At 24.2% G+C, this 26,611-nt stretch overlaps 1 protein-coding gene and 1 long non-coding RNA gene across 4 annotated transcripts in view; both read left to right on the top strand.

Moving 5' to 3' along the window:
* The window catches only part of LOC129608004 (uncharacterized), a 43,134-nt gene extending 33,519 nt beyond the window's left edge, over nt 1-9,615 (top strand). Inside the window, exons 2-3 of the long non-coding RNA XR_008696863.1 lie at nt 7,871-8,895; nt 9,255-9,615. This is a non-coding gene — a long non-coding RNA (uncharacterized LOC129608004). The remainder of the gene's footprint in view (nt 1-7,870; nt 8,896-9,254) is intronic.
* Nucleotides 9,616-9,818: 203 nt separating this feature from the next.
* LOC129607875 (protein eva-1-like) overlaps nt 9,819-26,611 on the top strand; it is a 202,465-nt gene continuing 185,672 nt past the window's right edge. For 2 of the 3 annotated variants that reach the window (XM_055519107.1, XM_055519106.1), the window contains exon 1: nt 9,819-10,191. In XM_055519107.1, coding sequence (XP_055375082.1) covers nt 10,056-10,191 — 136 coding nt within the window. In that variant the 5' untranslated portion in view covers nt 9,819-10,055. The remainder of the gene's footprint in view (nt 10,192-26,611) is intronic. The other variant, XM_055519108.1, reaches the window with a different exon arrangement.

Below are 26,611 nucleotides of genomic sequence, written 5' to 3'. Positions count from 1 at the left end.
TTTTTCTAATTTTATAAATAATTAATTTTTATTAATTATTATTATTGGTATTCAATTATAGGAGTTTTCCCAGGAAAAATTCCATAATTTTTTTATCGTATTCATGCATGGTAATAAAAATTAATAAAATACAATTATTGTTTGTTTTCAATACTATAATTAAATTATTGGATATTGTAAAGGTTAAAATATTTTTATTTTAATTCAGCAGGATACTTTTGAATTAATTGCATAAAATATTTTTAATTATTGTGTAGTATGTAATACGAGTAAAATTTCTTCTCTTTGCTCTTGCTCCTTTTCTTTTTGTTGTTAATTACAACTAATTTTGGTCAGAATTTGAACAGTTTAATAACCAGCTTCTTTAATAAGCATTGCTTTAATTAGGGAGAGGATAAATAATTTAAATATTCAAGATTTTATGTATCTCGCAAAATTTTCGAGAATTTTCGAGAATAAGTTTTAAACAAAAATGTTGAAAATTTTTGTAAACCAGCCTGAATATTTTCGATTTTTAATTAATATGCCCGCTTATATTCTAATTAAATTTATGATAAAATATTTTTAATAATTTTCGATAACCAGATTAACACAATTTATTTTATTGGGAGTTTTCAGTTATTGAAGTGTTAATTGCGTTATTTTGCGAAAATCATACATTTATGTATTATAGTATATTTTGTATAGTCAGTGCGGATGTAGGATAAGGAATTTTTATTGATTCATTAATGACGACGAGAAGGCCGTTTTGAAATTAAAACGAAAAAGATTTTCGGAGATAAAATTTTATACAGTTTTTGAAAGCATAATGTTTCTCAAGCAAATATAGTGTTTACATTATATCGAACGAGCAATATTGAGTCGTTTTGAAATGTTTGATAAAAAAATCGAAAATTGAAACCATTTTTGTTCCGCAATTGGTGCCAATATTAAATGATTTTGCGAGATACAGTTATTTTGAAAAAATTTTGTAGATTTTTAATTATTTTTTCATTGTTCCGTCTGCAAGATATTGGCTTCGAATAAAATTTTTTGAAAAACTTGTGTTTGTCTTATGGTATACTCGTATATACAATATATGACAATTTTTATGGTATACTTATGGTATTCTTATTTTCAATTAAACAATTTCTCTTCATTGTTTTTTTGTTTATACGAGTATATTATAAACATATTTTTATAGAACTAATAGAAAATTGGTATATGTCATTATCATTCGCAATCATAAATTGCATATTATTTAATTGTTCTAAATATAATAAATAAAATAAATTCGAAAAAAAAATTGTTTATTTTCTTTAAATGAGAACATTTATTGAATGGGAACATTTTATTGACATAGTTTAGAAAATTTTTATTATCTTTATAACACCAAAGATTATTTTTAATTATAACAAAATTTTGTAATTAAATAAATTTTTATTAACCAATTTGCTTGTAATTAACCCCAAAAATTTTTTTCAATTATTTTATTCGTGTACATGAATTTTTAGCTTTTTAATTATAGTTTCTAATTCAATATACTGAATATGTACAATTACTACTATAATTATTATTATGGTCATTATTAAATAGTAAAATAAAGAATTATTATTATGGCAACAATAATTATAAAATGAATTTTAAATTTTATTCGAATAAAATATTTTAAAATGCTTGTGTTCAATATTTTATTTTTAAAAATTTTGTTAAAATTTTTATTTAATGACTTCCAATTTTATAATTTATTTTTTAATGAACTATTTTTTAATAGAGTTCATTAAAATATCGTTTTAATAGATTAAGTTTTTATAAAATCACTAAACGCATTCAATTTAAGTACTTTGTATACATGGAGCTGGGGTTGAAGTATTTTTATTTGTCGGTAATAAATTGGAAATTGTTATAAATCAAAGTTTTGACATTTTTTTTTTAATAGTAAATTTTCTATTTTTTTGTATATTGATTGAATTTCATAAATAAATTTACTTTTAAAAAGTAAATTTTTTTTTTCTATTTTTTTTTTTTTTTTGCTAAATTAAATAATAAAAAATTGCTGATTCTTTATAAAATTTATTATTTTTACAGTTTATACAATTTTATTTATTTATTTATTTCGTTCTTTTCTCTTTTGAATCATAATTTATCAATGGTTTTTGTCATTGAATGTTTTATTTCTGTATTTTTCATTCTATAAAAAATGGAGGAAAAATAAAAAAATTAAAATGCATCGCTGAAAATTTCATAGTTGACATGTGAATTTTTTTGTCTTTTTTTTTTGCTGTTTGTATTAAGGCTCGTTTAGTTATATTTTTACTAAATTCACTTCTTTTATATAAAAAAAAATTTTAAGGATTATTTGCTATAGGTTGTGAATTTGGAATTTAAAGGGAGGGTTTAAAAATGAATTCATTTCATCAAAATAAAAAATAAATTTTAACAAATTCAATGCTTCTAACACAAATCGTTATATATAATGAAATTGTTGAAAAAATTAAAATATACAATAATTTTTTCTTTGATTTTTATTAGAAATAACTAATTGTATGTACCGGAATGAGATAGAATATGAATATTTCTTATCGTGATATTTGTATCTCTCCAAAAAAAGCTGATTTTTATTTAATTTGTGGAAAATTTTGGGCAAAGCAGATTTGTTTTATTCTGATTTTTACATACAATGTGTTAAAACAAGTCCATATAAGCTATAAGTACTATAGCCGCAAATCTAGTTTATTATTAAGCTTACTATATTAATATTAAGCCTAAAAATATTCCGATTTTTTGCCTTTCCGGAGGATAAAACTGGTGTTAACAAAATTCATCTTTATTGTTATTTCTTATTGAATGGTTTGATTGGATACAAGATTTTTATTTATAAGATTATAAGATTTCCCATGACAAATGAAAATTATGGGTGTTTAATTGTGAAATGTGATCCTTACAAAAATTATTACCACGAAATTTTGATATTTTTTTGAAAAACTTATAAAAGAAGTGAATTTAGTAAAAATATAACTAAACGAGCCTTAATTGTGGCGTAGCACTTTATAGTTTAAATGTGAGTTTAAAAAATAAAATATTCAATAATAAATGATGACGGTTATTGATTATTTACAGTGCTTAAGTATTAGTTATGTATTGAATTTCATGCTACGTCATGCTATTGATACCATTATTATTTCCTTAATTAATTTTATATAAAAATTAGTCATGTAAAACAATTTACGATAAAAAAAATAATTTATTATATAGATACAATAATATTTATTGGTTACACCTATTACTTAAATTGTAAAATTTGCTCCTCTCTTACATTTAATTTTAAAATTTACAGAACAAAAAAAAACTATAAAATATAAAAAACAAAAAATGGAAACAATATGGCAAAAAAAGATAATTAAATTTCAATAACGAAATTAATTGAACTGACACAAAATTTTATTTGTGTCGGTTTTTGAGGGTAATTATTTTGTTAAAAATATTCACGTAATTTATTCTCTATATATGAAATTCATAATATTCGTATATATATTTTTTATACAATTTATTCAAACCAGTGATCACAATATTGGTGGAAAAACCGAAAAATTTTTACCAAATATACAAAACCTATAGTGTAAGTATTTTCATATATAATAATTTGTGTTGGAAAATTGTGGTGAAATTTATATATATGAAAATGTTTTGTTCAATTAAAATTTTTTTTCTTCATTCAAAAAATAAATAATAAATCCCAATAATTTTCCCTTATCTATACACACAAACAAATAATATATTGATCTATGTAATGAAATAAAATAAAAGTTCATATATTTATGGACTAAGGTAATAAAATGTATATAGAATTACCTAATTATTGCCATTTGAAATAAAACTCTATATAAGCAGGTATTTCCTATACATTAAAACAAGTATACATACAAAATGGAAACATTGAGCCAATAATGCTATATATAGATGGTACCGTGATGTAAAATTTACGATGAATTTATAAAATAATGAAGTGAGAAAATTTTGAATAATTTTTTTAATTTTTTTTATTTTGGATAAAACAGAAATCAAAATGCTATATGATCTTTTTGACATTGATTTAAATTAAAAAATAAGAACAATAATATGACTGAAACCAGGTGTTAGGGAAATTTGTTGTATTTGTATATGGTTGTGGAAAACCCTATTCAATATAATTATTATACCCGTACGAACGTATGTTCGAAGGGTATACTAAATTTGCCTTACCGTTTGTAACGCTAAGAAATAACGGTGTTAGATATAGACTCAAGTGTATGTTTTTGATCAGCGTCAAATTCTGAGTTGATTTAGCTTTGTCTGTCCGTCCGTCCGTCCGTCCGTCCGTCCGTCCGTCCGTCCGTCCGTCCGTCCGTCCGTCCGTCCGTCCGTCCGAACGATAACTCAAAAACTAATTGAGCTAAGTTCACCAAATTTTCACAAATGATTTATTGTAGTAAGTGCCAGAACCCTATTTAAATTGGACATGATCGGGGTACCGGTTCGGGTAGCTGCCATACAACTTCAAAATTTATTTGGCTATATCTCAGAAACTATAAAAGTTATGGTATTAAAATTTCACACAAACGAATATATTAGTAGGGCCAATATGCCACATAAAAGTTGTTGAAATTACTTGGTTCCTTCTGGTACCTGCCATACAACTTCAAAAGTTATTTAACTATATCTCAGAAACTATAAAAGCTGTGATATTGAGATTTCACACAAGTGAATATATTAGTAGGGCCGATGTGCTTGATAAAATTCGCTAAAATTTCTTGGCTCTTTCTGGTGGGTGCCATACCACATCAATAGTAGTTTGGCACAACCAGTATTTTGAATAACACAAAGTACTGAAATTTTGCATAAATTAATATGGTAATACGGCAACTTAAAGCCTTAGTCTGCCCCATAGTTAGTTATGGTACATTAGTTATTCGCACATAGGATAACAAATTCGTACGGGTATCACAGAGTTGACAAGGTCAACTCTATTTTTTTTCTCGTTTTAAATATTTCCAATTCAATTGGGTAAAATTGAAAATTCTTAAATTTGTTTACTACTATTCATTATACATACATATTATTATATTGTATGTATGTATTAGTAAAATTGCAAAATTTTATTAAAGAGATCACGAATTCGGCTTTCTCCACTTTCCAACATAATATTTTTTTGCATGTAATAAAAATTATTATTTGTAAATAAATTTTTAATGCTCAAAGTTTTTGCATTCGAATCTTTTACAAAAACGAAGAATATTTATCCTAGTAAAAGATTCTTTAGCTTCCTAAGAGAAGCTACTTAAAAAACTTTCACTGTCGTCCTGCAAGTCGATAAACGCAAGTTATTCATATATTATGTTGACAAGGCATATTGATCTTGCAAGTTGGTTATATGTACATACATGTTGTTTATGCATCTTGACCATGCGAGTTGGTCATACCATGTTGATCATGTGCTGGTCGTTCAAATTGGTGATGCACGTTGGTCATGCATGTTGGTCATGCAAGTTGGTCATGCATGTTGGTCATGCATGTTGGTCATGCATGTTGGTCATGCATGTTGGTCATGTATGTTGGTCGTGCAAATTGGTCATGCATGTTGGTCATACATGTTGGTCATGCATGTTGGTCATCCATGTTTCTCATACATTTAATTTATTTTCTTCTGTTTATACTTATTTATTAAACTATAATAACTTCGAGCGTTGAAAGTCTTTCCAACTTGGTTTAATGGTTTATAAAGTTTGAAAAAATGAAAAAAACCTCAATAAAATGCCATCTATTATCAAGATTGACGTCATAGAGTTAAAAAAGAGATATTTAGTTAAAATGATTGTAAAATATAAATATATTAAAATTGCTCGAAATAATTTAATTTATTATTAATTTATTACATATTATTATTTTACTAGCTGCGAGTATAATATTATTTTATAAAAGCAATATAGCTATGTATGCATATTTATATAATAGTTGAATGCATCATTGAAATTATAATTGCTCCTCTTGGCAATTTTAATTATAACATTTTACTGTTATAATGCATAAAATTCAATTAAAATTTATCTAAATCTCTTTTATAAAGTAATTTGGAACGTTAAATAAGTGAAAATTTAAGTAATTGAAATTAAACACGACCAGTTATTTGCAAAACGACTACATCTATATCGTATAGAAAATATATTTTATAATATTATTTTATTTCTGTATATGCATGATTAAGTTTGCATGTAATAAACAAATATGTGTATGAGAAATTTATCCTTAACATCTAATGAAATATTCTGTTGAACATAATTTTCTTGTTTTTTTTTTAAATAACGATTCCAAAAATTCACCTAAATATTATTTGTTTGTGGGAATAACAAAATGGTTCGCGTTTTTGTATATCAAAGGAAAGGGAGAAAAAAGATGATTTAAATACCTAAACCTAATTTGTATGCATATACAATGTTAAATTTCTCATTCATGTGCATCACAACTTCGATTTTGAAATAAAATCAATTATTGTACAACAAGAAGGTATAAAATTTTCCAAATAATTAAAATAATTAATTTAAACAATTTGTAAAATTCAATATCAATAAATCATCCAGTTTCATGGTTTTATTGAAAATTTTTGAAAAATTTTCAAATTATGTGTTTTTTAAATGCTAGATACGCAAATTTTGAAGAGCATAATTTTCACGTTTATCATTTTTATTTTTTAATTTGATTTTAAATTATGGTTTTGATTTATTAAAAACTATTACTATTATTTTTAATACAATCTATGCAAACGTATGTGTTTGTAAATTATTATGAAAAATTAATTTTGTTAGTTTTTTTGGCAAAATTAAATATTTGTATATTAAGTATGTAAATTTATTCAATTGAAATAAATAATAACATTTTGTAATAATGAAAATTGCCACATCCTTTAGTAAAAATTTTTAACATAATTTTAATAAAATATATATTTTACATTATGGAATACGTAAATATTTTGAAATTTTTGTGAAATTTTGAAATTTTGATCAAATTATGTTATGATAAATATTTACTATTACGGTTTAATTGCTAGGTTTTTGTATAATAATTTCAAAAATTCAATTTCTATTATGGGGAATTTTCGTTGCCTAATTGAAATTTCAATTAAAAATTATTATAAATTTAAATTTTTGTATAAATATTTACTTATGAACATTAAATACTAAGAACTGCAAATTAATGCCCCCAAAGGTATGCAATTAGAAATGAATTTATTATTTTTTCAAAAAAATTGTTGCTTATCGAATTGAAACGTTATCTATTTATTTGTTAATAATATCGTCCAATAAAATTATTAATTATACATTAATATTCTCGAATTTGATAGTCTTTGAATCTTACGTTACTCAATAATCTTCTGTCCGAAAACACTAATTTTATACTTGATTAAGTTTAAACAAGTTTAAAGCTCAGAGTCATGCATATTAAATGTAGAAGGTTTTCTATATGAGTTTTTGATACGATTATTGCTTATAAGAAATTACCTTTGTTATTTACTTCGTAAGTTATAATAATCTTCGGAACGAAACTAAATATTTTAACTACATAATATTATAAATCAATAATATTTTCATTGAAACTCTTTGCTCTAATTATTTTAAGAATAACCTATTTAATATTATTTGTTTTCATAATTATTAATTGTTAAAAATAGCATACCTCATTCATCTCCCAGAAAAAAAATATCTCCTATAACAAATAAACATAGAAAATTAAATGTTATATAAACACATTTTTAATAGTTTTTCATTTAAATCATAATTTATTCTTTAACTCCCCCTCAATTTTCAACTAATAATAAAAAAAAACCTCAACTTTATTGTTCTTTTTTTTTGTTATATAGAAAATAACAAATGGATAATAAAAAAAGTTATTAAAAACTATCGGAATAAATTAGGAATATAAATAAAAGAGCGAGCAAAAAAATAAACAAAAAAAAAAAATTCCAAAAAAAAAACGCAAAATCTGAAAATTTTTTTGTTATAAATTTAAAAAATACAAAAAACATGAAACAAAAACAAGCACAAATATAGGAAACAACAATATGTCAGATTTTCATTTAACAAATGAAACATAACATAAATATATAGAAGAACAAAGACAACAAACTGTAATAATTTCGAATAAAAGAACAATACAAAAATAGTGAGTGAAAAATATTTAAAAAAAAAAAAACAAAATCATTAATAAATAGGAAAAAGGGAAATATAAAAATTAAAAAAAAAAAATTACAAAAATTTCTTAAAAATTATCACAAAAAAAATTATTATAACAGTTAAAATAAATAATAAAATGTTAAAAAAAAAATGCTGCAACAACTATAAATACGAACAGTAATAAATATTTTGCAATGTAAGAGAGAAAACTATATGAAAACTATATAATGCAAATAATAATAAATTTTAAGTGGGAACAAAGAACAAAAAAAATAGAAGGAGAAAGAATTGGAACGACAGTGTTATACTGTTAAAATTAATCTACTGAGTTCAATTTAAGATGAAAAGAAAAAATTTTGATAGCATACTATGCTATTCAGTTGAATATCATCAGTACTGTTATTTTTTTTACTCTGTTCCAAATTTTTAACAGAGTTTCTACCAGTAAACTTTAACAATTGAATTTTGTTATTGCAGAAAACAAGAAAAAAAAATTAAATGTGAAGAAAACGAATTTTAAAAACTTTTCTGCTTTGTTTTTTTTTTACCCTTTATGACATACTCGTAAAATATCCTATATGAAGAGAATAAATGCAAATAAGAGGGGATTGTAATTCTGCGCATATAACAATTAAATTTGAATATGCATATGCATTTTTAGTAAAACGAAAACAGAATGAACAACATAATCTACCTAGATATTTATAAAGAAGTAAATTGACATTATCTCTTTTCTTCATTCTTACTTTTATAAAATAATTTCGATCACTTTTATAAAACAATTTCACTCGCAACACAATACAATTCACAAAACAAAAACATTAAAAAATTAAAAAATTAATATTTTTTCATTTATTTTTCTCCCCGTACTCTTTTTACTCACATTTGTCGCTCGTCTTCTTCAATAATGCATTGCGACTAATTGGATTGTGTTGTGTTCAATTTCTTAATATACTCGTTCTCTCTCTCTCTCACTGTTTTTTTTTTTTTGCCTCATAAAACCACAAACTATAATTTTTCTTTATTCTCTTGTTATTTTTATTTTTTCTGTTTTTTTCTTTTCTCATTTAGTATTGGAATGCCAGGGAAAAAAATGAGTACAATTTCAGTACAATAAACTTACATACACATGTATTATGTTAAAATTGTTGAAAAACATGTTGCTTGTTCTTTTGTAATGAAAAACAAAAAGTAAAATGTACTAAAATAAAATGCTTAACAATATTCGCGCGCGATATTCCACAATATTATTTTTATACGGGCGTAAAAAAGTTAATTTTTACATTACAAATAAAAAACATATAACAAAAATGAATACATTATAATGAAAACATTATATGTATGTAATAACATAAAAAAAAAAAACTAATAATGAAACAAAAAATAATATTAATGTTCAAAAATGAACCCAAAAATATTTTATCAAAATAAAATTTTCTGACATCTAACATAAAATTGGATTTTTTTTTAGTTGGTTCTTTGGTTTGCCTTTTTTTCGCGTGAAATAGCAAAAAAATGTTCGTTTTATTTATTCATTTTTAATTACAAAAAAAAAAAAATGTACATATATACAATGTATAACAATTATAAAATCAAAGAAAAAAAAATTTACAAAGTAACGATACAAAATTTTTAAAAACATACTTAGAAAAAAAAACAAACAAAAAAAAAATATCCTTTTTAATATTGTAAATATTGAGATTAGTAAAAATTTTTGTGTGTATATTGTTGTTGTTATATTGTAGTTTGAGGGGAAATAGTGTAAAAATTAAAATATATCACATATATATATATGTATATATATATATATATATATAAATATAGGAAGTATAGTTAAATGTAAGTGGAACAGCAGCAATATTATATTGTAATATGGCAGTAGTTATGCAATTTTATATTTGTTATCCAACAACTGCAATTGTTAATATTTGGATTATGTTTTTAATAATTATTTCAATGATATTATCACCAGCGTTGCCTGAAATGATATTCCGTGTGGATCCTTTAGGTAAATATTAAATAAATTAATTATTATTTTTAATTTCAATATATAATATAAAATTTTTATTTTATATACATACGAGTATAATTTGTTTCTAATTTTAAAAAATTGCATATACTCTTATATGATATTATTTAACCCTTTCGATCCGGCTTTCGAATAGTGTAATTAGCACATATGTGGGATCTATTATCTTTATATAAAACAAACTGTCTATGATGAAAAATGTTGCGTTAAAATTTAATATGCCAAATCATACAAAAATGAAATGATACAACAGAGAATTATATACAATGCTTGATCGTTACTGGTGTGTACCAACCGGGTCGAAAGGGTTAAATATAGTAAATATACATAATGGATAGTCCATTTGTCCATCTTCTTGTCAATCCATTTGTATTACTGTGATTTACATATTGGGCTACATGCTGAAAATTTAAATATTATTTTACACTATCTACCCTATACATTAAGTCTTCTGTACTCGTTTTCCTTTAAACTAATTAAAGGACAGATTGTATGTGTTAAGTTTTCAATATGCAAATCATTGCGTTGATCGATTAATTAAAATTATATAAGCTCATAATGCATCATCCCCTTGAGAGTCCCTATACATAATTTATAATGTAGAATCCTTCAGTACAGTATAAAAAAAATTTAAATTTGCTTCATTTTTAAAACGTTTTCACCTGTTCACCTGTTCACCTGTTTTCAAATAAAAATTTTGAAATTAAATGTTCAAATTCGTTTTATAGTGGAGAACACAAATGCCATACACTTCATACCAATTCAATTTATTGAACGGTATTAATGAATGTTTTGTTTTCGAGAGAGTTCGAGTTTTTAAAACGAAAATTGTGATTTTGACAGAATTTATTCCGAAAGCTATGGCTAAAATCACGTGATTGTAAGATTGAAAATCAAGGGCAATAAATCGCTTGTGAAATCATCAACGATAGTTCACAAGTGATCACTGTGATGGATGGTTTACTCACTATGTCGCACGGTTAGATCACTGTGCCGCACGGTTCGGAAGTTATAAGCATTTATTTATATGCAGGAAAAATTTGGTACCTTTTTTTCAACAGCCTGTAGTTCGAAAATAAGTATTCCTGCACACCCACAAATGCAATTTTTTTCTGGAAATTAATCGAAAAATCACCCCTGAAATTATTTGCTACCTTATGCGAAACAACCTATATATATACTGTGGAACAAATTAGAAGAACTTATTGAATAAGAGAAACTCCAGAAAAATTGTGCCAAATATTCATTCGTAAAAACTGCGAAAATTATGATCGAAAAATATATTCTAAATAAAAAAAAGCTTCTTTGTTTACGAATCAAATTCACTTATACTTTTTGCAAAAATTTCTCTATGTAAAAATCAAATTATAAAAATATTTTAGTTTTGGTTAAAAAATATTTTGAATTTTTATTACAAATATTCAAAATACTTTGAAATTTAGTTGATTTGACTACGAATTTGAAAAAAAAAAATTGTAAATCTAATTTTATTAATTTTTTATTTTTATTTGAAATATTTTGGTGTAAATCAAATTAGAGGCTAAGAGAATTTAAGCATTTGATTACATTGAAGTTAAAAATATTTGCATCTAAACTGAAAAAAATCAAATTATGCACTTAATTAGAATAGAAAATGTCGAATCATATACACAAAAAATGGACCATAATTATTATTTTATTTCAGAATTCAAAGTGAAACCTCTAGTACCATTTAAAGAAGTTCAGCTCATTTTGCGTATATTTCAGAAAAATTTTTTAATAATAAGAAATTGTTGCTAAATTTGCAAAATTTATGATAAAACAGAGTATTGGTTTTCTAAATTTATCTTAATATAATTAAAAAAATTTTCTTCTTCATATTCAATTTAATCTATATCTGAATTATTTAGAGCAATATGCAAATATGAAATTATTAAGGAGAAAATTTTTAAAATATTCTTTTATTCAAAACTACACACATATACCTAACTAGCAATTAAAAGAATATGTGCTATAAGGCAGATTTTTGAAAATAATACATACATATATAGTATTTAAGTATTTATAAATAAATTTTTGTATATACAGACATACAAATCCTGTGTACTCTGATTTGGCATTGATGAAAAATAGAGTAATTTTAATATTGCTTTAAATTATTCTATATGAATAAATTCTACTAAAAATACAAGAAATTTTAATGATAGGTAAATGAAATTTTTTAAATATAATATACAAGTATAATTTTGTAATAAAATCTTCAAAAATGAAAGGTAAGAAAACATTAAGAAGAAATCATTTTATACTTATAATTAAAATATGCCCTAAAGGTAAAATGCCCTGAACGTGCATACAAACATTATCTATGTGATAGCATATGATTTTGAATATGATTTTGTGTACAAAAAATTCTTGACTTTTGATTTGTAAAAATTATGAAAAATAGAAAACAGAAAATTAATTTTGAATTAAAAATTTGAAATTGAATAAAATTGAAATAGATTTTAAATTTAAACAATTTTCTGCTTTAATTAACATTGTGCTGAAGCAGTAGAACCTCTATAAGATGACCACAGAAAGGACGTAACACAAATGAACACCATTTTTTAAATGTTCCATGTAAAGAGTTTCTTTTAATACGTAAAATAACAGAAATTAGTAGTTAACATACACAATATGAAGGTGATCTTATTAAAGAGGAATTTATCGTTCGAAAAATGTACCTCAGTTCAAGGGCAGTAAAAATCTTGTAAGATTATGAAGAAGATGGTCTTCGTATAGAGCTAAAAATGTATGGTGGTTTTACTGTATAAATTTAGATAAAGTGTGAAATCTTTTTCTAAAAAAGTTTATTTTTGTTTAGGAAGAAATTCGGAAAGTAGTTACATTATGTTTCTTATTTTTTGAAGACATGAATACTTTTTCCATTTTCATAGTTCAGCATAATCTCTTTCCTATAAATATTCCATTGAATTTGGTACTCGCAAAATGTGTTTTGATTTCGAAAGCAGATAAGTTCCATACTATTAAAATGTTTGCATTTTATAAGCACATAGAGCGCATTCAAGACGTTGTTTGTCAAATATGATTGAAATATGAGATTGTTGAGGCCTGACCTTTATTAAATATCTGAACTCTATAGCGACTCAAATAAGGGGTAAATAATAAACCAGTATATTTCCGATATTTCGACTACACTTAATTATTATGAAAATATTATCATTAAATTATTGAATAAATTTGGGTATAATTAAGTATTTTAAAAAAAGCGAAGATATTTTTTATTAAAAATTTCAACAATTGCAATAAAAAAATCAATCTGTATAATATTTTCATATTTTATATTTATTTTTAATTAAGAGCGTTTACAAGTCTATTAAAATTTTTCGACCACTTTATGATTTTCAAATTTAAATTGTCAATTATTTTAAAGAACACATTAAATTTTTTAATATTCGAAATAATTTTGTAAGTATTTTACATGTGTTTATGGCAATATGAACTGCTCTAGTGTAACGAAACAAATTATTTATTTCAATATTGAATTCAATTTGCTCATTACGTCCAAATATGTGGAATTATATTGCCAGAAGAGATGAACACTTGATATAGTATTCAAAATTTGTCATAATACTTGAAGCCCAACAAATTGTGCTATTAATTAAAAATTAAATCAATATTGTCATTGCTTATTTATAAAATGAAAAGTTGAGATTTAATAGCAAAGTTCAATTGCTATTTTGAAATTCACATTTCCTAGAAAATTAATCAAATATTGGCATTATATACATATGTAAGTTATTTGTACATGTATGTAAGTACCAATTTCATTTCAATTTTATTTTAATTAAATTGTTTCCAATTTTATTTATTTATCTTTTCTGATGTTAAAGTTATTTTTGAAATTTTGTAATTTAAGATGATGGAATATCAAATGAATGAATTTCAGCCGCCTACTACTAAACATTTTATTAACTTTTTTAGAATTTTTCCAGTAAAATTTGGAAAATTTTTAATTTAACTCGCCTGTTAGTCAGTTTATTTTTATATTTATTTACGAAATTTCTTCAAAACTAATTTTTCACTAAAAAAGGAAATTAAAAATTTTTATTAAGGAATCTTAATGACTCAACAGGCCAGTAATTTCAATATATTCCAAATTATCTTTGGTCATCGGAAGTTCAATATAATGTGGAATTCTTTTTACATGACTTTTCAATTTTGTAAGCAAACAAATTTTAGAATAATTATACAAAGAATTTCTAGAATAACAATAATTTTACTTATTTCCAAATAAACTTAACTACAGAAATATTTCGGATTTCTAAAACACTACTGAAATGGCATGAAAATTTGTAAAAGCAAAACAATTTCGTTTTGTTTCTTGTGTTTCTTTTTTTTTCTTCTTGTACTTGACACTAATTTTGTTGATAAACGCACCCTTTCCACTATATAGTTACTTTACGACTGAATTTCCTCGTCTGTGTCATTTCCCTTATTAAACAATTTTAATGTTTTACTTGTTTTCTTTAAATACTGGCATAATATACATATATCGATTCACGAACATAATATAAATATATCTACGTTATTTGAAATTCAAAATTGTTGAATTATAATTTACTTACGCTTACACAACTCTTGCTTCTGTACGTATACATGCGCTTGAATGTTATATAACATTGAGTATAGTGATTTCATATTGTCTTTTAATAATAACGTTGTGAAAATGTATGTATACATTATAATGCATTATTATACCCATTATGTACTCCATGTATATGTAAGTACTGTAATGTTTTAGGTGCTCATACGTAATGATGTTATTTTTTTTTTGAAATTTGTGCAGCAAATAAAATATGAAGGAATATGTTGAAAGTAATTGAAATATTATAAAAAGGATATGAGCAAGTATACAATATGTACTTATTTAGTCAAAAAATTTTTAAATTAAAGTTTTGCATATAATGTTCATGTTATACACAGATATTAAAGCATAAGTAATTTAAGTACAGTGGGACCCGCTTATATAAAAATATCGAAAACTTGTCTAAATTTTCTTTGCTTACATCTGATTTTTCTGTTATAAACACAAAATTTCGCTTCTTAAGGAGTTTTCAGTATATATGTATGTAGCGATTACAGCCTCAAAGAGTTATAAAAATGTAAAATTTCGGGAAGACGGTTTTGTTTAAGCTTGTTGAAGAATATAGGGTATAACAAACTGTATTGTCGGAGTTGAATTTTGTCTGAAATTCAGAAAATATTTGGACCAAATTTTTTCTCTGCTTATACAAGGTATCATGCAACAAAATAAGAACGAAGTAAATGTGGCAAATTCATTTTGCGTTTACAAAAGGCTTGTAACTGGTGTAGTTGAAATGGAATAGTAAAAGAATTTTTCTCGTATGCGTGTTGCTTATAAACGGGTCCGACTGTATGTATATATTAATGTACCTGCACAAAATATAATGAGTATTTATTCACAAATTATAAATATTTTGTCATATAGATAGTTTTACAATAATAATGCGAAACATACGTGAAATGTATTCAAAAACATTTTTTGTTATACGTATATCAAAAATATAAAGAAATTAAACGTACGTGTAAAAAAAATGGTGTGAATTCATATTTATAATAGAATTTAGTTTTTCCTTTACATTATGTATATAAGAATAGTGTATGTAATTTAAGTTTTAGCATGGCTGAATATCAACAAAAATACTATTATTTAGACTGGGAGAACTTAAATATTGTATCTCGTATAAAATTTTCTTGTTTATTATAATATTAATCGAAATATGTGCTCAATATAGGATTGACTTGGTTAATATGTTTGTTACGATTTAAAAACAAGTTTGAAATTTAAAAAGCCGAGTTCCTAAAGAAATTGACTGGTTTTTCTTAATTCGACAACATGAATCTAAGAGTGATAGTTTATAATAGCTGTCCAATAAGAAGTAAATTTTTTTTAGTGAAATTTGGAAGTTTTAAAAGCGATACTTGTTTTCCTGGTATTGGAAAAGCTGAATTTCTAAATCATAAAATCTGAAAATATCGTGTATTTTTTATATTTAATAGTGTCCTGATTTCATGAAGGTTGAAGTTATAAGAATTAACTCTTTCTTACAATAATTTAAAGAAAACGCAATATTTTCTGCATCTGATTTTAATTATTCTCCTTTTCTTATTATTTAAAGGTATGAAAGCTTATATAAATAGTCAACTACATTCAAAAATTAGCAACATTGTTTAATATTCATAAATGTTAAACATCTTAAAACACATCTGTATTACTACTACAATTTTATAGATAAATAATTGTGATTGATATACAAAATTGTTATACCTGGCTATAACATTTTTCTCAATAAATCCAAATTTGTTATAGCGAATAGGATGTAGCATATTTTTTTAATATAAAAATATTCATAAGGACGTATAGAATATAAACTATTATACTACCATTCAATATAACTGCGTGTTCTAAAACTTAGAGCAAGATCATACTAATAGGCTTATATATTTCTTACAATTAAATAATTTTACTCATTTTCTAATTAAGTGTATAGATTATCTTCAAAATTCAGTTCACTAAATCTAAATGATATAATTATGTTCAGACTAAGTAAATAATATGCACTTGCTATGCATATTATATACGAATGTACCTAATAATATTTTAAAATTTTATCTATATTATACGAATTTTTCAATTTGGTTTTTATTATATTATATCCTTTAAGGTATCCTTAATTAAGATTTTATAAAAATGTATATCTCATAAATGTAAGAAGTAGTATAATAGAAAAGCGTACTGATTATAAGAGAAGGAGATATTTTACAGAATCATATACACACGTAGTTTAAAAAAGTTCTTAAAGGACTATTCATAGTACTGTACAGGTCAAGCTTTAAATCGTAAACACTTATTATATTTCAAGATTAAAATTTAATGGCTCTATTATGCATGCTGACTAAATTTGTTATATAGATACATTTTGCTAAAAGTGTCTTACAATGAAACTCAAATATTAGAAAATATTTTGTATATAACTTATGGAATAGCTGTTATAATTATATGATCTGATAAGTAGATATACATATAGCGAACAAAAATGTTAAAAATTCACTTGCTTACTTTTCATCATTATTCTTAATTTTTTAACGAAAATTATAAATGTTGAGGCTCTTGAATATTTCTATGGCTTTAAATATGTGAAAAATACCTTCATAATAATAATTTGTCATCAAAACAGTAAGTAAGATTGTATTAAACTTCAACTTCCACTTTTCTTTCAATAATAAATTTTATTTAATTTTTCTTTTCTCGAATAATTATGAAAGTTATTCATTTTCTCAAGTTCTGGTAAATGAATTTTATGATTTTGCAAGTATTCTTGTGTTCAAGAAATTTTATTGAATTCAAAATAGGATTCACTAAGATTCTTCCCAGATATATGTGTGCATGTAGGGAAAATAAATGAATTATATAGTGATAGGAACGCGACATACTATATAATTTTGAAGAGATTAAAAAATGTTAAGTATCTATACTACATAATTATATAAAATTTAAGATTTTTTCTATTTAGCAATATTTTTCTATTCACATAATCCTTAACATTTGTTAGTTTAATCATTTTATGCGAGCATTTCTATGTGAACGTATTGCTATGGTTTCTGTTTTATACGATATAATCACTTACATTTTGATAAACAATCAATCAATCATCATAATTGAGAAACCTTAAAAGCAGTAAAATTTTTACCCACAAATCTCATTACAACAAAATCATAGGGAATACAAGTTATAAATTGTTTTGTCGGCCGATTCTTTACTTTTGTCAAAATATCGACACAAAAAAATTTGTCGCCGTACGTTGTGTGAGCATGACTTTTGCAGTATACAATTAAGCTGTATGATTAAGATTTAGTATGGGGTGTCAGTTTATTGTCCGCATAGAAGTTTTATTAATTTAAATTTTTAGGTAATATTTAAAATGTAAATTTTTATGATATTTTTATAATATGAGATGTGTTATACAATTAAGAAAACCTTTCAAGGAAGAAAATTATATAAATTTCATATAAGCTATCCATTAACGCCCATAATTTTTCGAAACAGTTGAAGCAATTTTTTTTTTACACTTAAATTTTAATTTTTACCATTTTATTCAAAATTTATTATGTTTCAAAAATAAAACATATTTAAGAGCATCTACATTCATACATAATATCTCTGTACATATTTTTTTTTTCTCAATTAATCTTGAATGTATATATATATATATTATATAAAACCTGTTAAATAATAAATTTACGTACTTTCATTTTATTTTTAACTTTTAATAAACTTTTTATGCCTCTCCAAATCCAAAAAGAAGAAGAAGAATATAAAAACAAAAAAAAAAGGATAAATTATTCAAATCAGACATTTTCACCGTATAACCATTTATAAATGAGTTACGAATGAAGTGGTAATTTATATAGTATGTTAACCATCGTCTGATATTAACCAAAAAAAAAATTATTTTTTTTTTATAACTCTTAGCCGAAGCGTATAAAGTAAAGTATATTTAAAAAAAAAAACAAAAAATTTGTTAAGAGTCCTCGTTAACGGAACATAAATTTGAGACAGAAATTTTTTTTTTTGAAAAGTATGATAAAGGACGCATAATATATATGTAGTGAATTAATTAAATGAAATTGTATCAAATGAGACTTTGAATTTTAAAGTGAAATAAAAATATTAAAAATTATAATGTGCGTCTGTAGTTGTAGTTTGTGAAAAGTATTCAGTTTTTGATAGTTTCGACAGTGTTATTCGGAAACAAGATTAAATGGAATTTGAGAAATGTTATTATTATTTTTATGTTAAGTTTTTCCAAAAGAGCCCAGTTAATATTCAACAAAAAAAAATTCTTCTACCTATTAAATTCAAATTCTTCTACCAATTCTGAAGAATTTGAATTCTTTGCACTTCTACTGCTTTTCATAATAAAAGGTCACTAAACCTAAATTATATAGGTATTCAACTTTGTGTTTTATATGCTCTAAATATTTCCATGTTTTCAATATAATTTAATTAAAACAAAAGCTAATTTAATGCTCTAGATTTTGGAAATACTTCAATTATTTTTAATATTTTGTATAGAACATGAAATTTTACTGAAATCTTGTAAAATATTAAGAATTTCTAATAAAAGTTATCGTGAATATTACTGACATAATATTTTAACGCAATATAGCTAGATTTTTTTTCATTAAATATTTTAAATATTTTAAAGTAAAAAAATTGCATACTTTTAGGTGTACGATAGTATTTTATTCATAAGAAATTTATATTCGCTTAAAATAGCGATTTATTGTGAATTGAAAACTGAACATTATTATATTGCCGTTTAACCAATTGAATTATAAATTATTATAATAATAAAACACATACATATATACGTATGTAAATTAGTTAACTCTCTGTGAATATCTAAATGAAAATGTCACAAAAATATACCCTTGATAAGTTTTTATGAATTTTTTTTTTCTGGTTTTTGCATATTACAATTAAATATATAATATTATGTTATTTTACATACATATACAAATACTTACACATATAATTTTAAATATTTTATTATATAAAAGAATAACATATACACGCACACATATATCACAGTTTTTACGTGCACAATAATTTATCATCAACTTTCAAGTTTTTTAGCAATGAAAATGAATTTAAAACAAAACTTTAATGAAATTTTTAGTATTCAAAATTCATTTTCTTATTAAATTTTCACTTGATGGTGAGAGCACTATTACGTCAAGAAAAATTTTTCTTCCTCTCTTCCAATGGAAACAGATGTTAATGCATTAATATAAAATTCTAGATTATTGCCTTTAATTACTGAAATTTTATTTAAATTAATTAGAAGGATGTTTGTATATGTAGATATTTGCATTTATTGTAATAAAGCAGACGCATTTAGTCATCTTGTTTTGGTATACTATTTTCATATAGAATATATTTGTGTTATCAAGGAATAAAATACAGGAGATAATTATGAAATACACGTGAAATGGGAAATGTGTCGGGAGTCATTTTTTTTATTCTTATCCATGTCAATTTTTAATTTCTTTTATTAATATTTAAGTAAAATTTGCTGGAACATTAATTGTTTTAAGAAAATAGTAAGTGCTTCTAAAGGCATTGACATGGAAATTATGTCATTTATGTAAATTTAGTCCTGGGTTGAAAACGACCTATTATTAATTTTTATTGAAAACGGCCTATAATTATATTATATTTTGTAGTTATGATCAAAATTTGTAGTCATGTTAAAACAATATAACTATGGAAATTTTTTTATAATGAAAGCCTTATGATGAGATGATTTTAGCAGTGAAAAATTATACAAATGTGCATGTTGCCATGTTTCGCTCCACAGGTGCAAAATATATATATAAATTGTGAAAAATTTATTAAACCCGGGCCCTTTAAAAACAATTTTAATTCAGAATTAACTGTTCATGTAATCAAATAAATTTTACCACATTAATCTAACAAAATTGTGAAGCAGTTTAGTGACATTAAATTATAAGTTCTCAGAATTGTCTCATAAATAATTGAGAAAAATAAAATTTAATTCTTTAACGTGTTATTTATGCTAAAAACGTTATTATTCTTAATTTTTGTATTAATTTTTTTTTTGTTCATTATTTCAAGGAAAATTTAATTACCTCATTGAATTGTGATCGTATTAAAAGAAAATTAAATAAATAAAATTTTTAAAATGCGAAATTCGTTTTTTTTTTTTCATTTTGTATTTATACAATGAAAAAATTAATATAATGGTTATGTGAGCATTTATCTGAGAAGATAAGAGAAATAAATTAAAAAAGAAGAAGGTTAATTTGTATCTTTCTTCTTTTTTAAATGGTTTTTATATTGTACTACTGATATGGAAATGGCACTCGATGTATTTCTGGAATATACACTGAAATTAAAATATTCGGATTGGAGAAGGCAAATGGTTTGTAAAAGAACTCATTTGTCATTAAAAATTTGTTATATGAGCTAAACGAAATTCTTGCAGTTTTATATAGAAAATTTGAATTTTTAATTATTTTGCATATTTTTAGGACGTTTGCTCTATAACATCAAACTGGAGACTTAATTTCTGTTAATGTAAATCTCCAAGACGTTGACGTAAAAGTGAAATAAAATTGATTGTGATTAAATTAGTTCAAATATTTTTATAGTACTCTTGAATTTTCTGAAATTCTCACAAAATTTTGGTGCTATATTTGTTTTGTTTGGCTTACTAGTACAAACTTTTGCATGAAATTTTTAAAAATTAAGCACGGCAAGATTACTTTATTATTTAGAAAGGGAAACAACTTAGAACTCGAAAGTAATTGCTTTCTACTATCAAACAAAAATGCAACTAAATAGGGTGAAATTTTTTTTGGACAAATATTTTGGAAATGTGCTTCATACCAAAACACTATCTTATAATAAAAGATGAAATATAAATATAAATAAATTTATGTGTATTTAAATTTATACAAATGCACAATATTTTAAAAATTGGAACTGCCAAACAAGAAACATGAGAAAAATGAGAAATGCTAAATTTTTTCTTTCTGTTGTTCCAAGATAAAGTGACAAAATTAAAGCGAAATTGCTTTGAATTAACTTGAGTTCGTGATAAAATTTTTGAAATGAGAAAATTATATTTACTTTGGGATCCTGTTAAAGGGAAACAAAGAAAAAAATAGAAACTAAAAAGGATCAAGAAAAACTGCTAAAAAAAAAGTTTTTTCATTTTTTTTTCTTTTTGTTTTACGAATAAAAAAATGAAATGAGAAAAATTCGCATTTACTGAGACGTGTGTTCATTTACACTTTAGCCAATTTAAAAAATACGAAAAAAAAAACAAAGAAAAAAATGGTATACACATATGTAGTATGCATTTTGTAGGTTTCATGGTTCTTTGAAAATGTAATTTAGTTAATTTATTTCGTAATACCTTCTTCCTCCACGGAAATCGCTATAAATAAGTAAAGAGAAAGAGGAAATAGAGTGTGCCGCCTAATATTTTTGTAAAATTGGATACACTATTACAATGAGACATTTTGTACTCCTCACTTAGTTCTATACCTATGCAGTGCTATTTTTTGTTCCTCTTTTGCTCCCCTGGGGAGCATGGGGCACAACGCTTCTTCTACCAACTCTATTAGGGGTCATTAATTTTACTTCTACCCATGTGATGTTGGGCGTGGCGATTTTTTTATTGTTCTTTGCCATGTATTCTTTTGTCATTGGGTCATTCAACGCTTCTTCTTGAGGGTTCTGCTCCAATACCTTCTTGCAATTGTTTCAAGTGACCGTCGCAATATGTGGTCTATTCATTCCTACTTTTTCTTTCTTATTACTCTTGCGATAGTCTCTTGCCATAGGTGGCTCAAAGCCCAAAGGTCTGTATTAGTTATTCGTCTGGGCCAGAATAATCGGCAGAAGAATTATGAATAACTGTCTTTTGTTTGTGTATTCACTTTTTGCTTATCATGTTTCGGAACCATACAATAGGACTGATCTCACATATGTGTTGAAAATTTGTGTATCTGGATATGTGCAAAATTAATTTCGTGTATTTGAATAATTGTGAATATTACCAGATGGCCTATAATGTGCCAAATGCCGCCTTATATAGCTTTTAGATCTGTTTTGTATGTCTTTTTTAACCTCTCCGGTTGTCGATATACTGCCGAGATATTTGAATTATTCGACATATTGTATTGAGCTGGAATCTATGACAAAGTAGGAAAGGTTTTCTGTGTTTTTCGGAGCAATTTGGTTTTTCTTGTGTTAATTCTCAGACTTCTGCCGCCCTTATATGCCGCTCATTCAGTTTTTCATATCTAATGGATCAAGTGTACTCTTTTATAAATTATAATTTTGTATTTTATTGGTTCAAAGCAGGACAAAGTCTAAAAGATGAGTAAAACAAAATTGGAAGTCGCCTTAAAAATTTATAATGACATAGGGTTCCTTTTAAACCCTTTTCTTTTTCAAATCGAGAAATTGGATGTGGTGAAATTTAATTGAATTTCTGCTATATTTATGAAAATTAAAATGAGAAGTCATAAAGGTAAAATACTGTTATACATACTTTGTATTTTTATTATTGCAATTTTTACATAAAAGAAAATGTTATACATAAAACCAATATAATAATGTTTGATGTTGTTCTGTGTTTGTATGTATGTCAACATTACATAAAACTTTCAACAATAATTTTATTTTAAGTATGCGTGTTTAAAATAATGTGCGCGTATATGTAAATTTTAATTTGAATGTTGGATTCAACATGTTACAACTATGTAAGTAGTTGTTCCACAATAATTGTTTTCTTCAACTTTTTAAAGGTTTTCAAATAAGTTGATTTTGAAATATGTAGTTCACATAATAAAGAAATTTTAATATGGCTTCAATATAATTAAACGAACAATATTCAAAATAATGATTTTTTTTCTTAGTTTTATTGAAGTTAATTAAAGTCGTTAGACGCATATTTATTTGAATTGTTAAATTAAATTCCAAAAATAAATTACAAGACCTGATCAGTTTTTCTAATAGTAAAATTTTTAAGATTTTTCAGAAATTACATGATGATCTTTGACTCTTAATTCATTGTTCAAAAAAAAAAAAGCAACCGTAGCTATTGTTTACCGTCGCCGGACGGTAGTAGTTTGTTTTAAGCTTAATAAATTTGCTTACAATTGAAGAATATGTAAATTAAACTGGATTGTATTTCAGTTGTAAAGCAAATTGCGCTACTTAAATGTGAGTAAATTTGCTGAGTAAAGTGAGTGAAGTGAGTAAATTCGCTACTGTACACTCACTTGTAGTAAAAAATCACGTTTCAAACTCAGTGAATGGCCGCTTTATATTAGTTTTTCTACTAAAAGAAATTAAGGTACTTAAAATATCAGGTCGAAACATAAAATAACCGTTAAAGCGCAAAACAAAAACTTAAAATGAACAAAGCTGTTGGACCAAATTGTATATTGTATTTCGCACTTCTGATCTTTAATACATAATTATTTCCAAAATTTTGAAATTTCCTTTACCAATTTCAAAATGAAAAATATTTTTTTTCGTTCATATTTTATGTATGTAATTTTATAGAGTGTATCAAGCCGATAATCATAAAAATAAATAATTTTATGATTATCGGTTTGATATAGCAAGTATTAAAATTAGTTTTTTTTTTTCGAAATTTAGGAGCTATATAAAAAATGTATATAAGATTATGGTTTGTGTAAACGTCATTATACAAATATTTGTGCTTATTACGAAACCGAAACCAAAACAAGAAAAAGAAACATTAAAATCCTTTTTTAAAGTCCTTTATTAAAATTATGTTGTGGTTTTAACTTTAAATAAAGTAGAAAATCGTTTGATTACAATTTTACATAACAACAAACCAAAATTAAAAGTAAACTGAAAGTGAAAAATACAAAATTTGTTTTATGTTTTTTTAATTTAAAAATTTTTTTTTGTAAAATTCAAGTAATTTTCTTGATCCTTAAAAGATTTTTCTTTTGACAATATTTTATATAGAGCAATAATTATACAAAAGGTTTTAAAAATTCAACTTGGAAATTCGTCCAAATTGAGAATTTTATTAAAGAAATTTATTTTTCCTTTTGGTTATAATTTGAAAATGTTTAACTTTTTCGTATTAAATATTTATAGACTGCTTTTAACGCTTTGAAAGTGGAAGTTATTACAACTGGTTTTTAATAACTTTATATAGTTTTATCAACCGTTCTCATGAACTGAGTATAATCGGATCATGGATGAGTAATAATCGGATCATTTATTCGTTGCCTAATACCTGAACACGGAGCTATTAATAATTAAAATTTTTGTATATAATCCGTGAGTATTTAAACAAGTTAAACACATTATTTATGCCTTAAAATATGTTTCTAGAAATTTCGGTGACAAAACCTTTAATTGTAATTTAATTTCAATTTTATCTTATTCAATTTGAAATAATATTTAATTCATAAGTTTATTGTTTAATTTGTTTGCTTAATTATGAATATTTAATTATATTTTAAAAGTTTTCAATAGTTAATTTTAAAGCAATATGTAATCATAATTTTACATAGCATTTATAATAACAGAGCAATCCCGTATATTAGTAAGAAATTTAAATGAGGGTCACTTGTATCCGATATAAAATAATATTCATTCATAATAATCTTACTTTGGCATTTTGCTATATTAAAAAAAATTTTAACCTAAAATTGAATAAAATTAATTTTTCAGCGAAAATTTCAAATTAACAATAAAAAAAAACAAGAATTTCCGTTAATTAAAATAAAAAATGTATAAATTAATTTTTTAAGTATACTTCATGAATATTCATAAGAATTAGAATTATTTCAAAAAAAAATTTACATAATTTCAGATACATACAATATTCTTTGGCAAGCTAATTTTTCTAAAACTTTTCGTAATAATTTCTTCAAACTTTTGCTTTTCTTCAATTACCTATATAAAGAAACAGCGAGAAAAAGTAGAGTTGACCATGTCAACTCTGTGACACCCGTACGAATTTTTTATCCTATAGAAGAACAAATAAATATACCATAGCTGACGTATGAAAATATTCTGTATGCAAAATTTCTGCACTGTTATTTTAATAGCTTCTAAGATATAACCAAACAACTATTAAGGTTGTATGACAGTTAGCCGAACCAGTATCTGATATCCAAATTAAATAGGGTTCTGACATTTACTATAATAAATCATTTGTGAAAATTTGGTGATCTTATCTCAATTAGTTCATGAGTTATCGCTGGAATGGACGAACGGACGGGCAGAAACGGTTAAATCGACTCAGAATTCGACGCTGATCAAAAACATTCATATATTTCTATATGTTAGACCATTATTTCTTTCAGCGTTACAAACGGTAAGTCAAATTTAGTATATCCTTCAAACATACGTTTGTACTGGTATAAAGATCTAAATTTTGGTATGGTTATTAAGTTAAAAGGAGATGAAAAATTGCACAATATCTGCGTCATTATGAATAATTTATGCAATACAATATCCATATTATTCAAAATGCATGATAAAAGGAACAAGAAATAAATCAAAAACTTGTTTTATTTTAAATGGAGTCTCCAGTGGTAATAAAATATTTAAAAAATTGTCTTTGGGATAATTTGCATATTTTTAAAGTTAACTAAACTTTTGAGTGATAATAAAATAAATATAAATTATATGAAGGAGAAATTTAACAATTTATGAAAGATACAAAACATATGCTCCTTTATTTTTCACACCATCAAGCGGGTAACCAACGAAAAATTTCATATTTTTAAATATGTAGAT

Source organism: Condylostylus longicornis, unplaced genomic scaffold (genome assembly GCF_029603195.1).
Source record: "Condylostylus longicornis isolate FDR11 unplaced genomic scaffold, ASM2960319v2 ptg000030l, whole genome shotgun sequence".
In the NCBI taxonomy this organism is placed as follows: Eukaryota; Metazoa; Arthropoda; class Insecta; order Diptera; family Dolichopodidae; genus Condylostylus; species Condylostylus longicornis.
Note: the sequence above shows the minus strand (reverse complement) of the source record. Positions and strands in the feature narration are given on the sequence as shown.